Below are 14,599 nucleotides of genomic sequence, written 5' to 3'. Positions count from 1 at the left end.
ATCCCTTGGGAGGAAGACTAGGCTAGGCCTGAGAGCTAGTAAGAATAGAGAAAATAAATGTGACCCATGTCTGGCAGTGTGAAGAGAGTGCAGGGAATGAAAGTCCTGACAGATGAAACTAAGACTTGCTGTGCAAAGTGACTGTGACTGGGAGGAAAAAACCAAAAGGTAGAGAATGAAACTCACTGAGCAAGGAGTGAAGAAGAGAGAGTACTGGAACAGACTGGTTCAAGTTGTAGTACTGGGGGACTAGCCAAAGAGTGTGTGCCTACTACAGCACATTCATTTCCAAAGCCTGAATGGAATGCAAGATTCTCAAGTCTCATCACTCCACTCGTGTCAAAACCACTGCAAATTGTGTATCTCATCCCTCTCTAGGATGATGCTACTCCATACAGAAGATAATGATCCAATACTGCTGTTAAGTTACTTCATTAATGTAAGTGGCAGAGGTTTAGATGGTGGATCTGAAAGGTTCCCACCCTGCTGATGAAGTATACAGGTGATTCAGCTGATGAAGTGATGCCACGGGATCACAGAATCATAGAAAATGAGGGTTGGAAGGGACCTCAGGAGGTCATCTAGTCCAACCTCCTGTTCAAAGCAGGACCATCCCCAGCTAGATCATCCCAGCCAAGGCTTTGTCTAGCTAGGTAGTAAAATCCTCCAAGGATGGAGATTCCATAACCTCTCTGGCTAACCTGTACCAGTGTTTTACTACCCTCCTAGTGATAAAGTTTTCTCCTAATATCTAACCTAAACTTCCCTTGCTGCAACTTGAGACCATTGGTCCTTGTTCTGTTATCTGCCACCATTAAGAACAATCTAGCTCCATCCTCTTTAGAACCACCATTCAGGTAGTTGAAAGCTCCTATCAAATCCCCTCTCAATCCTATGTTCTCTAGACTAAATGAGCCCAGTTCCCTCAGCCCTTCCTAACCATTTCCATTGCCCTCTGCTGGACTTTCTCCAATTTGTCCAATCCTTTCGGGGGGGGGGGGGTGCAAAACTGGACACAGTACTCCAGATGTGGCCTCACTAGTGCAGAACAGAGGGAAATAATCACTTCCCTCGATCTGCTGGCAACACTCCTACTAATGCAATCTAATATGTTATTAGCCTTCTTTGCACCAAGGGCACACTTGTTGGCTCATATTCATCTTACTGTCTACTGTAACCCCCAGGTCCTCTTCTGCAGAGCTATTGCTTAGCCAGTCAATCCCCACCCTGTACTGGGGCATGGGACCAATCCATCCTAAGTGCAGGACTTTGCACTTTTCCTTATTGAACCTCATGAGATTTCTTTTAGTCCAACCCCCCAAGTTGTCAAGGTCTCTCCAAATCCTAGCCCTACCCTCCAGCATATCTACTACCCCCTCCAACTTGGTGTCATCTACAAACTTGTTCAGGGTACACTCCAGGTCGTTGATAAATATGGGATATGCTTTTTCACTTTGTTCATTAAGAAGCCTAAGAGAATATATATACAAGAACAAAACTAAACCCAAACTTGTAGACTGCAAAATTAAACGAGTTAAGGAATATTGGCATTAAGGTTCCTTGTGCACAGAAGAGTCGAAGAAGGAAATCATAACTTCAGTGTTCAAAACTACACCTTAAAAGCATGCAGTATATAAGACATGGAGCCACAGATTTGTAAAACAATGAAGACACAAAATAATGAATAGCTGCTCATTAGAGAAGCATCATCCATTCTATCACTGTGTGAAATGGAGGGCATGTGGAAAAAAGAGAATGTAATCATATAATTGCAGGCTGTATCATAATGCAGCTACATAAGGAGTTGCCTGTGTGACCTTAATTCAGGCATATCCTAACTTTTGAGCATGTTATTTGGCAGCCTTCAATGTCATGAGCGTGTGTGTGTGTGTGTACGCGCACGCGCGCAAGACAAATATTAATATATCATTATATCAAAATAATCCTATCATGACAAAAATCAGCTTTTCAAGGGTTCCAGATTTCAGGGGTTTTTTGCCAAACGTCAGTTAGTAACCAACCATTATTAAATATTTGTATTAAAGTACCTCAGAGAGACCATTATGCTGTACATAGGCATAGCAAAGTAATAGACAGTTTCTGCCGTGAAGACTTTTAACATACACACGCACATTCCAGATTCCCAGTCTTGTTTAAATTAAGAACATCCTGCCTCTCACATCTTGCTGGAGTATGCTAATATTCATTCCTGCCTGTTGTTTTACCCTGATGATAAAAAGATGCACCATTTTCTGAAGCTGAAAAAGAACAACTAGATTCAGAGGGTAATCTAAGTATATCATTGCTTCCTGAATAGTGGCTATGTGGTAATGGCTAGTCTTGTTGCAGGGATTCATAGTGAAAAGCTAGTCCAAAGAACTGTATTCAGAGATTGGATCGGACCTGTGACTTACTGCTTTTAAGATACATCTCACTGAGGGATATTAGACTGCATACAGACATTCAAGGAAGTTAGAGAGAAGTTAGAGTGAGTTAAAAATGGCCACCCGATCTAAGGTAATTCAGGATAGGCGAACTACTGGGGGGGTTGGAGAATAAGGGGAGCCGGGAAGGCCCCGGGGAGGGATTGGGAGGGGGGTCCACAGGGTGGGGTTGACAGGGAGCCTCAGTGAATCATCAGGGGAGGGGAAGCAGGGTCTGCGGGAGGCAAGCAGGAACTGTGTAGGAATCAGGGGGGCAGGGAGTGTCCATGGAGGAATTAGGGAGGCAAGCAGAGTCTGTGAAAGGGATCAGGGGGACAGGTGGGATCCACAGGGGAGTACAGGGGTTCCAGGAGGATTTGGCGGGATCAGGGAAGCTCATGGGGTCTGCAGTGGGAGATGGGAAAGCTCTCTTCCCCCCCCACCCATGAACCAACCCTGCCATCCCGTCTACCCCTCCCCCCCCCCACCCTGACTTACTTTTTTTACTCCCAGCACTGGTGAATGCTGGTAAAACCAGCACTGGGAATGGCTTGTGGGATGATGGACTAGGTGGGCTGGGGGGGGGGGGCTTGTCCATCAGGGGGTGGGGGCAAAGGGTCAGGAGGGCTAAAAATAACCCAGTGCCAAGAAGGGGGTAGAAAAAGCACAGCCCTGGGGCTGGGGTCAGCAGCTGGCCTTTCCCAGCCCTGGGGCTGCGCTTGGGACTGTACAAAAGGTCAGAACAGTTAAATCAGTCTAAAAATGGCCAACCCAATTTAAGTTGAGTGTACCTCAGAGGTAGGGTTAACTTAGATTGGGTCGACCATTTTTAAACCTATCTAACTGTCCTGAACTTCTGTACAGTTCCCACTTAGATCCACCTAACTAGTGTAAGGCCCACACCTGGGCAAACTAAGTTAGATCAGGTGGCTATTTTTAACCTGATCAACCTCACCCTGACCTCCCCAAATGTCTGTATGCAGCCTTAGTGATTGCTAAGTCAGGCTCAAAGTAGAGCAGTGCCAATGGAAGGGAGCTGTAAAAAGGTTTCCCACCATGGTGGGAACATGCCTCTGTCACCAGGAAAACTACACCTCAGACCCAACCTGCCCTCTTTGAAGGCACCCATGCCTCCCTCAATTCTGGGCTGTTATCTGTCTTTTGGGATGAAGTTATACAGTTCTCCCACTTCTTCACCCAGCCCTGTATTGCAGTCTACACTGTGATTAAGCTGTTACTTCAGGTGATATGACCTGGGCTCAGACCCCAAATTTGTACTTAAAGAGTTTTTCAAGCAAACTATTGCTTGCTTAGAACCAGAGCACTTAAAAGAAAATAATTATTAATACAATAGGCCACTCTGCATACATGCCTGTCTTTCCATAAGGCTCACCATTCTCTGGATTGAAGGAAGTCCCAACTCCCAAATTTCCTCACCAGGGCCTCTAGGTCAGTACCTCCCTTTCAACACCTATTCATAATTGATCTACCTTTCCTCTCCTGAACCACTCCAAAACAAACTCTATCCACATTTCTGCAGGTTTCGAAACTTGCTACTTCATGTTAGCTGCTTTGTAAATATAGCAGGAGGAAATTCTCATTGGCTAAACAGGAACTAAGGAAGGGGTGTAATACGACTACACTCCATGATGCTCTCAGTCAGCATTTCTCAACCTGTGGGTCACGACTCAAAAGTGGGTTGCAAAAGTATATGAAAGGGTTGCACACAAACTTGAAATATGGATTCTTCTTTAAAGGAGAAAAACGTATGAAACTGTGGCTTTTCCCTTGAAGGCTGGCTGAGTTCCAGTCTGCATGGGGCTCCTGGAGCCTCCTCCTACCCCCCACACCCCCCACCCTGTCCTACACATCCACCCCCCACCCCATACACTGGAGTACTAGGGCCTGGGGGCTGGGGCCAGCAGATCGGGAGTGAGGGGCACTGGGTCGGGACTGGCCATCACTGCTTACAAATGGGTCCTGGTACAAAAAAGGTTGAGAACCACTGCTCTAGGTACCACAGTAATTTCAATGGCTACTTTATTACAATAACATCTTGTTATTCTCCAGGTTCCAAGCCTGGCAAGAGAGATTTTACATTTCAGACTGGAGCCTGACACATCTCTAAAAGTTTATTTAGAGTATACTAGTTCACATTCATTGTGCCACCTTCTTGCTCATCTTCCAGAGCTCCTTAATAAACTAGATCAATACAAGGAAGTCTTATGGCCCAACTGACAATAACTTCACAGCACGTGAGAGTAACTTCACATGCATCATTCATAAATTGTTACACAGCAGGTTCTCATCAACTGTGATGCAATGACCTGTTGAAACCAAGTACAGAGCAGAGGCACAATATTCTCTCCACAAAGGGCTACTACCCCAAGTTTTAAAAATGGACAGCAAACTAAAATGAACAATGGCCATTGTACACAATGGTCCAGTTCCAGCAAAAAATACTTGCAAAATTCTGCTCACATGAATAATCCTATGCACTTCACTGGGACTAGGCAGATGTGCAAAGTTATGCATAGTCTTAAGTGTTTGGCAGGGTCAGCATCTCTGCTGCTCTCTGAAATGTACTTCTTTACAGAGAAGTGTCAGGGCAAATTGGTTATTGACAATTAGGACTCATTCCCACAAGCGGATCCATAAGAGCCAACCCCCTGCTTGGATTCAGTTACAGAACTGGGATCTGAAACTGGAAATGTAAAGAAATCACAGAAACAGGTACCTGACTCTGGTTATTCACCGAAGTTTATAGACATTGAAAACATTGTTTGTAACAAACTTTAGAAATCCCAAAACATAAAAGGCAAAACATTTATATACGTATGTGCATTTAAACAGAAAAACAAAATTAGGAACTGATCCTAAACAAACCAAAACAAATTTACTCAGTGATACAATGTAGCCGTGATCTCCAGATAAAACTTAGTGATCATGAATCAAGTATCTTTTAAAATAAAGGTTGATTCATCCATTGGCCCAAAGCTTTGTTGGATGAGTTTTTTTCTGCATAGAAAAACATATCTAGGCCTCATATATTTAAGAGGAAATTAGTGTTTGGAATTAGCGGTGTAAAATACAGTCTCTGGGCTAGTTTTAAGAATAGGTGAGATATATTTACATCTGAGTGCAATACATCATCATTACAAATCCAATTCTTTGGATGCCCATGGAATGAACAGTTTTGTGGTTTCCTGAAAGAACATTTTCAGTTCCACCATCATTTCTAAGAGCAGCCCTCCCTCTAAAAAATTCTGTTTGTTAGCCCCAAGGGAAGGTACTCCAGGCATTTCTGGCATGGTGCAGTGTTCTGCTTCTTAGCACCAAGTGAGTCCATATTTGGCACATACCACACTGGAAGATGCTATCTACATGTTCATTTTACTGGTTTAAGGCCTTAAAGCTTAAAGCCTTCCCTTGTGAGCAGAATTATTTTAACAGCTGAAATAACTTTTGGCCTCTTTAAAGGTGACTTTTTTGTGCAAAAGCAGACACTGAGAAGTAAGCAAGTTTTTTCTTTTTCAGAAGTTTAAGCAAGAGCTTCATGCTATTTCATGTCTTACTTGAAGGAAGCCATTTCTGCATATGGACTGCAAATCTCTTTAGCACTGACTTAGAAAAGGCCAGAACAATCCTATCAACTGGTAGACTGTCACAGCATCATGTACATTGGCATTTGTGTCCCCCCAACCCACCCCTTCCTACTCCATGTTGGAGATGTACACCTGTTTCAATTCAAATGCAGGATGGATGACTGACAATGAGCTATAAGGAAGATACATTTTGATCTCACCGTACTTTTCTGGATAGCATATCAATCCACAGTTCAACCCAACTCTCTCTGGGATACACAATATGGAAAAGCCTTTCCATTTTACATATACTCTGTAGTACAGGAAAGGAAACACTGCTGCCATTTTATTAATCAGATGAAATCCCTTGCATACCCTTACTAACTTCTCTGAATTTGGACCACTCTTTTGCTTTGGGTTTCCCTAACACTGAGAGTGGAGCTAGTGTATACACTGAGTAGATTTAAAGGACCACTGTCTGGCTGGAGCCCAAGATCGACCAGCCATCTCATTCTTTGTTTGCAAAAGTCAATGTGATCTTTTGCATATGTTAACAGGGAAATGACAGTACTGTATATTACTCCCTAATATCACACTGAACAATGGTGCAGGGCAGAGTTTAAGGAAAGAGCTTCACCTCCTGAATCACCAAGAATAGCTGAAACAGGATTTAAGGGTTTCTTAAAACAACCCTCTAAACAAGTTGGTGAGCCTGCTGCCTTGCAGGCTGGCTTTGCTCCCTTGGGAACTCCTCAGCCAGTCCTTTAACTACAAAACATAGCCTTCAGACCAAACTAACAAACAGTAAACAAAGCTTTTAGACCATCTCTAGGTGCTAGGAAAGGCCCTTTAGCTCTGATCCACTACTGTAGCATGCCTTCTTCCCAGTAGCAAGCTTATCTGGATTCCAGGCCACCTCCTGCCCACAAACTGCTCCTTCCCCTAGCTCACTGCTTTCTTCTGTGGGTTTTTAATTGCTTGTGGTCTCTCATTAGTTAAAAACCTACAACTGGGCTTCTACAACAGGCCTGTCTGCTCCCTTGGAAAGGGCCAGACCACCCTGTTACAAACCCCAAACATGAATTAACAAGTAAATTTTTTCAAAGACGCTTAACAGACTTAGGAGTTCAAATCCCATTTTTACAAGCAACTTTAAAAATGACATACTTTCAGACATTTCAGTCATCACAATCAGAAGTTACTCAAGAGGAGACACAGAGGAGACACTTACTATACATGGGATATAATGGAACTGCATTATTGCAAAAAGCTGCCACCTACAAACATTTTTTCCATAAGGATAGTTGAACTTCTTCAATGTAGAGCACATTTGAATAGAAGGATTCACTCTCAAGTATACCTCCCCATTCATGGTCACATAATACACCAACAGAAAAGAAAGTAAAATTGCTTAGATGGAAAAGTGTTTAATGTATTTTATTTCTCTTTTAATGGGATTAGCACATGGAAACATGAAGAAGGCCAGTATCATCTGACTGGCAAGGTCTTCATATGCTAGAAGTGTATGATCCATAGTCTGAGAACCATGGTCATCTTAGTTGTTATACGTAAAGGCAACAAACATTTTTTCATGTGTTTAAGGATTGGCAATGTCTTTTCAAATTGCAAAAATTATAGATGCACATTTATTTTTCACCTCAACTAGGCCTCAAACAAGCAGGCACTGGACAAGTTGCTGAAGTCCCAAATTCACATATTCTCATTAAATATAGGCATGCTTATAGCAGCCTATCTACCTTTATGTTACCCCAGATAAACCCTGAATCTGGAACACAAACAAAATCAGCAAAGATTGCCAAGCATCTACCACAGACATTTCTTTCAAAAATGTTTTTACTTCAGAGAAAGGCACAGTATTGCTCATTTTAGAGGAAAGTGCAAGAGTGTTAGACTGCAAAGGATCATTCTGTTCTTTGTTCACCCACAGTTCAGTTTACACAGTCACATATAGCACCAGATATATTTTCAATAAGCTTTATAATAAATGTGCCGGGAAAATCAGCAAATTCTAGACACAAACATCTCCAGAGACAGTAAACATAAGATGCAGACAGAAGTGAAAATTTTTGCCTGATCTGACCACAAAAAGCAGTTTATAGCTGTGACCAAACACAAGTGCACGGCTGCAAACAGCTTCAAAAATGGCCTATCAGGTAAAAATCTGACCCCTCACAAAATGCAGACGTTACAAAATGCAGTCTTTTGCAACTTGTGTCTGTGGAGCTCCCAGCCTGTCACTGTTTTCAGGATGGAAGTGCGGGGGAAAGGGATCAGAGGGAGTTTAGTCTGGGGGGGGTTTCAGCTCCCCCAGAGGGTGGGGCAGGTGTATTGAAGCTTCCCCGAAGTGGGGGGGGGTCCAATTCACCCACCCCACCCTTCAGCACCAGCTGGGGAGCCCCAAGAATGAGCTCCCTCTGCTGCCTTTTCCCCCCTCCCCCCTCTGAAAACAGTGAGCATTGGCAGAAAGTCCTGGCCATTGATACGGGAACCTGGCTACAAGGCTCCCACCTGGCAACTAGATTTCCCTCCCCCCGGAACTGACAGTGAACTTCTGTTTGGTCTGGGGTAATGCTGTAACTCAGAAGGCTTTGTAAAAATCATTTTAAGTTATAGCTGGGAGCTGCAGTTCTGTCTGCATCCATAGGATATGGACAGATATGCATTTAGAGTGCTCCAAATCATGCTTTCAAATGTGTATCAGCGCCAAGCTTCAGTGCCTTGCAGGCGTGAAGCCCCAACCAGAGTGCTTCAAAATGGCTGCATGGGCATATAGTGGTAGCACTCCCCAGCCAGAGGGCTCACAGCAGAAATCCCAGAATGTTACTCAACATTTCACCTCTGGAGGTTCCTGAGGTCAACTGAGCACTCACTGGTTGTCCACCCTGCTCTCTGACCCCCAGAGAGGGGTGGAATGGGCTGGAGTGGGGTGCAGAGCACAGTAGGATATGGGAGGTCAGAGCAATCCCCATTCTGCTCCACTGAAGGGTGAAGATGTTTCATAAAGTGCTTGAAAAGGTGTTCCTCCTTTTTTGAGGGCCACTTCTGAAGCTCTTCAGCCATTTTTTTAAGTGCTTCTTTGGGTGTGGACATCTGTACCTTCACTGTCTGGGGTGCTTCAGAGGTACCTGCAATGCTTCAAACAACACAACTACCCATGACCATAAAAGCACTAATTCCTTTTTACCCCTAATCTGATGCAGACATTTTACATCAGGGCAGAGTTACTGTAATGTGGATGTAAAATGCTAGTGTTCTGATTTATAAACATTTTACCCTTGGTTTCTACTACTGTAAGTGGCTAAAAAGACAGAGAGAATCGGGCCATTGGTATAGAAAATTCCTCATTTATAAAGTTGAGCTATATCACTGATGCCAACCAGCTTTGGTAGGCATGTAATGTTAAGAGTGATGGGGAAGAAGAAAATTCACAGTTAACTGCATACATGATCATTAGGGGAATTCATTATACAATGTAGAAAGGTAATGAGTTACAGCTGCATCTAGTAACTCCCTCCAGAGCTTTCTCCCACACCTCTTAGCGTAATAGATCTGCCTCACCAAAGCAGGCCAGCCTACTTCCCAGTTGACTGTTAGCTATCAAATAGACAACTGACCAACCACAGCCACCAAAACTGTATTTCAGCTCCAAAGTGCTTTACATACAACCAGATGAAAAGGATCACATAATCAGAGCTGTTTTCCCTTTTAAAAAGAGATAAGTACATACCGAACTTAATTCACCATGTGCAGACACTCAAAAAGCAGCTGAGGAAAACATACTTGACAGATTCTCTCTGAAGCAGTTCCATCATGTATGGAGCACCACAGCTTTGCTTCTGCCACTTTCCTTGCAAATATGAAAATGGAATGGAGTGTGGAAGCTTTCCCACACATGGAAGGGGAGAATCCCCCAAAAATGAGTATGGGAAAGATAAAAGACAGAAAAAGATAAAAAGGGAGTGGTAAGAAATGTTGAAGGAAGAGTGAAAGAGAAAAGAGGATAAAGAAATAAGAAAGAGTGAGCAAGAGAAATGAGGCGAGATGAGAACTGGGGAAACACATCTATTTACTTTCCTATGTTGATACCCTGCATCACAGTACCTAAAAGAACAATTATGAACAAACAAAACACAGGATGAAGAGAGGCAAAGAAAGAAATAGCAGGAATAAAACAGAAGACAAAAACAGCAGTGGATCCCAACTTTAGTGCCCTAACTATTCTTACCCAATTACAATTCATTGGGCATCAGGCTTTGGAGAAAGGGTATCTGGAAGAGCATTTGGACAGCTCATTGACCTACTATGACCAAGATTCATCACAAGCTCCACCTATGACCAGAAAGGAACTGAATGGGCCTTTATAAAAGTTTACCAATCCTCCTCATCCCCTCCAAAACAAAAGACAACCAAGGGTGAATGCATCTTTGACAGCCAAACGTGAATGACGAAGCAAATGATAAAGACTCATCAACCTGCAGAATAGAATTTAACTTGCATATGAGGTTATTTTGCCCCCACGTTAGTGAAACAGATTCCATAGTTTGCCATGTTAATGATTTGCATAAAACCACCCACTACATATAATGCATACTGACTGGACAGGAGGACTGGACAGGCTAATGAGGGCTGCTATATGAGAGGTACCATCAACCATTCTTCTAGGCTTCAGAAATTCTACATGAGGACAGTTCAGCTGTTTGTGGCAACGCATTTTTTAGTGACTGAACAGTGGAAACAGCTTGTTTCCAGGCTGCTTAGGGAAACAGGATACACTCTTTAAAGCATGGACAGCATAGCATCTCCTCTACAAAGCCATTATCTTGAGTCTCCAAGTGAACAGGAGTTCTCATTCCCAGTGTCTCACACCAGGATACTGCTACAAGCCTACTTTAATAATTCACATACATTCTGCTATTTTCTTTGACTCAAAGCTATCATTCATTTAGTGTCTGGTGCATAAGCTTTGTCCTTCAAATAAATCAATCAGGTGATTGTTAGTCTGTTTTAAAGCATTATCATTGCTCCGAGGACTTGCATACAATAGAGCCAAGTCAGCATATACCAACAGACGATCTGATCCAGAACTCAGATGTGACCTGTAACCATGACAGAGTGAATTTCTCAATAGGAAATGGTTAGAGGGGCCTTTATTAAAATATTTTAAAATGAACTTCCCACCTGAAGTCCAAGCAGACTAGTTGCTGCTTTGCCCAAACACCTCAGAATATAAACAGAGAAGCCTTGACAATCTGATGGGAGGCAAGGAAAGATACATTGTGAAATAACATAACATATCAATAGTCCTTTCCATTCATACCATTTACTACATGGAAAAATATATTTACTTAATTAATATATTTAATACAGCTTCAGAGAACAGCATCACAGAAATGCAGAGCTGGAAGCAGGGGTGACTGGTGCCTCCTGAGTCTGGAGGGGCACAATTTGTGGGCAGGCCCAAACCAAAACCCCCATATCCACTCCTATACTACTGTGCCACAGCTTAGTGCCCCCCCGCAAACTGCCCAACACACTACCAGTCTGCACAGCAAAAAAAATACTCTGTCCTGAGCAGTGCCAAGTCAGGGACCAATCTCAGGAGGGGCACGTGCCCTCCCTACCTGTCGCCTGTGCCTGGAACGGACCTCAGGAGGTCATCTAGTCCAGCTCCCTAGTCACAGTAGGATCATCCCTGTCTAAACAAGCCCAGGCAAATGTCCGTCTAACCTGTTCTTAAAAACATCCAGGGATAGAGGTTGCACAGCCTCTCTGGGTAACTTTTTCCAACGTTTAATCTCCCTTGTACTGAAAAAGGTTTCCTTAATGTCCAACCTAAACTTCCCTTGCTGTAAATTAAGACCATTATTCCTAGTCCGACCCCCTGTGACCACAGAGACTAGTTTCTCTCCATCCTTGTTATAATCACCCTCCAGGTATTTGAAGACTGGCATCAGAAGAGTTGCATCTTACTAGGTGTTTGCTTATCACAGTCCTGTCAGGAGCCCACGTATGTAAATGTATGCATCATAAAACACACCAACAGATGAAAAGACATTTTCAGATTATCTTCAGACAACAAAAGACTTCAGCACTCCACTTTTGGGTAACTGCAGTGGACCATAAGTCGTACTGTAAGACACAAGATCTAATGGGAAGAGTTTTTCATCATTCAACAAGAAAATACCCTCCCCCTCACTGAGGGTCACTTTCCCTAAAGTTAGAGTTATTACTCCTATAGAATTACTAAGAAACTTAATTTGTCAAACATACCACAAGCTTGCACTATACAGTTAATGGGCACTGATAATGCAGGTGCTACCTCAATGAGATAGCCTCAGTTTTCCACTTTTTAAAGCCCTTCCATAATTATATTCTTTGTATGTGGGCTGCTGAAAGGAATGTACATATGATCTCATGTTGGGACTACCTGCTGGAAGCATCTGGCTTGATCTACATGTTCCAAGTCCTCCTCCAGACCTCTACACCTATGTCTCAAATCTTAGGGTAAAATTCTAAAAAGCCAGTAGTGACATGTGGAGATACCAAAGATCCACACAGCATTGCACTGTGGAGCCATCTAAGTCTTATCACCAATTTTTGAGGGCATTTTTAGAGAAAACAAAATTACTCTTTATATAAATTGCTCATTAATTTTCATCTTATACTGACACGCTTGAGACAGCTACATTTTGAAAGCAGACTTTTAAAACCATTTTGTCTTAGCCTACAAATTAAAAGGTACTGGAGAATCATCATCTTGTCAATTTGAGAAAAGGAAATTCTACCCCCACTACACACAAACCATTTTAAAATAACAGTATTAAGATGGAAGCTTCTTTAAATAGGACAGCATCAATTATCTCTCTCAGTAACTGAGATGCTTAGTTTTGAAATATTATGCACCTACAGATAAACATTACCACAATAACGCATCTGCATTTTTCTTAAAATTGGTAATGTAGAATTCTTGCCCCATATCAAAGCATGGCTCATTGTTAAAGGCAAGGACTTGGTTTGAAGAGAAGAGGCATAGTGACTGCACTGACAGCTTCACTAACTGCCAGATATAACATTGTTCAATTATTCCACCGCCCCAACTTTCCCATAATTCTTGAGCAAGGCAGAATGTGGCAGTTAGTATTTGAAGTGTTTTATAATGTAGTGCTGTGGAGAACCATGTTCCTGTACTCACCACCCAATTTTAGAATTTAAGAGGGAAATATGCATGCCAGTGTTCTCCAATTTCAGACCAACAGCACAGCCCCTTAAACTTCTTCTCAAAATTGCTGCAAAGGAAGGATTAGAAATACAACTAAGTACTCATCCCACTACATAAGCTGCCAGGGTAGAAGCACCTTATCAGACACCTGGGCTCCTCACACATCTCGGATATTATTCTTCTCTTCCCTAAAATAAGTAAAGTGCTTCTTGGCATGAGTAAAACAAACACAGATATTAAATGCTCAGTTTTAAAAAAATGGGAACTGCTGCTGGCGTGCAGTACCTAAGAATAGCCCGCATGGCTTTGTTTGAGACAGAAAGGCTGCTACTCCGTTGCTCTTCAGGTGATGTGGGATGGCATGAATTCCAGGTCCCTTTCTGAGCAAAGCGGTGCTTTCCATTTTCCCTGCTGGACAAAGGAATCTGCAGCGAAGCCGATGAAGAAGCCGCAGGCTGCCATGCGAATCTCTGATGGACCCTGCCATTCCTCCTGATTAGTCAACGAATTGAGAAGCACAAAAAAGGGAGGGGAAGGAAAACCTTGTAAGAAGTGGTCCTTTTGTTTCATGTCTACTCCATCATAAGGCAGCATCTTGGAAATTCATGACATATTAATGTCTTAATGCAAAATAAAATCTCATTTACTACAATGTGCCAAGTTGTGACCAAATACTGGGCATCACAGGTAAATAGTTAGTAGCAATTTGTAACTAATGAAAGAGCAAGAGCACCTCAGATGACAGAATATGAGTAGTATTAAACTTTCCTCCAGACCATGAGAGGAGGAGAAATTATGCAGTGTATTTCACAACAGTTATATTTTGTGGCAGCTGCCTTGCTGAATAAACCAATTCAAACAAGCATAAGCTTAGGGATAGGAGAGCAAGTCTTGGCAGTACTTGAGAGCCTGCAGCCTCCCTTTTGCCCCTTAAAAGTCACACATAGATAGTCATACACTGCTATACTAGAGCACAATACATCATCTAAGTATTAGGGGTGTGCGAAATGGGCCACATTCAACTCGGATTCAGCTCAAACTGGGGGACAGTGATTCAATTTGTTGATTCAGATCACTGTCCCAATTTGATTCGGCTGAATTCAGATCTGAAGATTTGATGCTGATAAGGAGAATCAGCAATTCTCCTTAGATACAGCTTTAAATGTTTTTTCTACATACCTTGAGGTACCAGGTGTGACTTGTGAATGCTGCGATGCTGGGGCAGATGGAGCATCCCACAGGAGCATGGGGGGCCCCCTGCATGCTCAGCAGGGAACCCAGAAGTGGACCGGAAGTACTTACTGGTCCACTTTCAGGTCCGCCACTGAGCACATGGGGGACCCCCCCACACA

General features: G+C 42.9%; 1 protein-coding gene across 5 annotated transcripts in view; it reads right to left on the bottom strand.

Annotated features, from left to right (window-relative positions):
* Positions 1-14,599, bottom strand: part of TMTC1 (transmembrane O-mannosyltransferase targeting cadherins 1) — a 261,037-nt gene that overhangs the window by 215,886 nt on the left and 30,552 nt on the right. For all 5 annotated transcript variants that reach the window (XM_059726488.1, XM_014609054.3, XM_059726487.1 and 2 more), the window contains one exon: positions 13,533-13,739. In XM_059726488.1, coding sequence (XP_059582471.1) covers positions 13,533-13,739 — 207 coding nt within the window. The remainder of the gene's footprint in view (positions 1-13,532; positions 13,740-14,599) is intronic.

The sequence above is a fragment of the Alligator mississippiensis genome, chromosome 4 (assembly GCF_030867095.1).
Source record: "Alligator mississippiensis isolate rAllMis1 chromosome 4, rAllMis1, whole genome shotgun sequence".
In the NCBI taxonomy this organism is placed as follows: domain Eukaryota; kingdom Metazoa; phylum Chordata; order Crocodylia; family Alligatoridae; genus Alligator; species Alligator mississippiensis.
The sequence above is the reverse complement of the archived record's forward strand: the minus strand, read 5'-3'. Positions and strand labels throughout refer to the sequence as shown.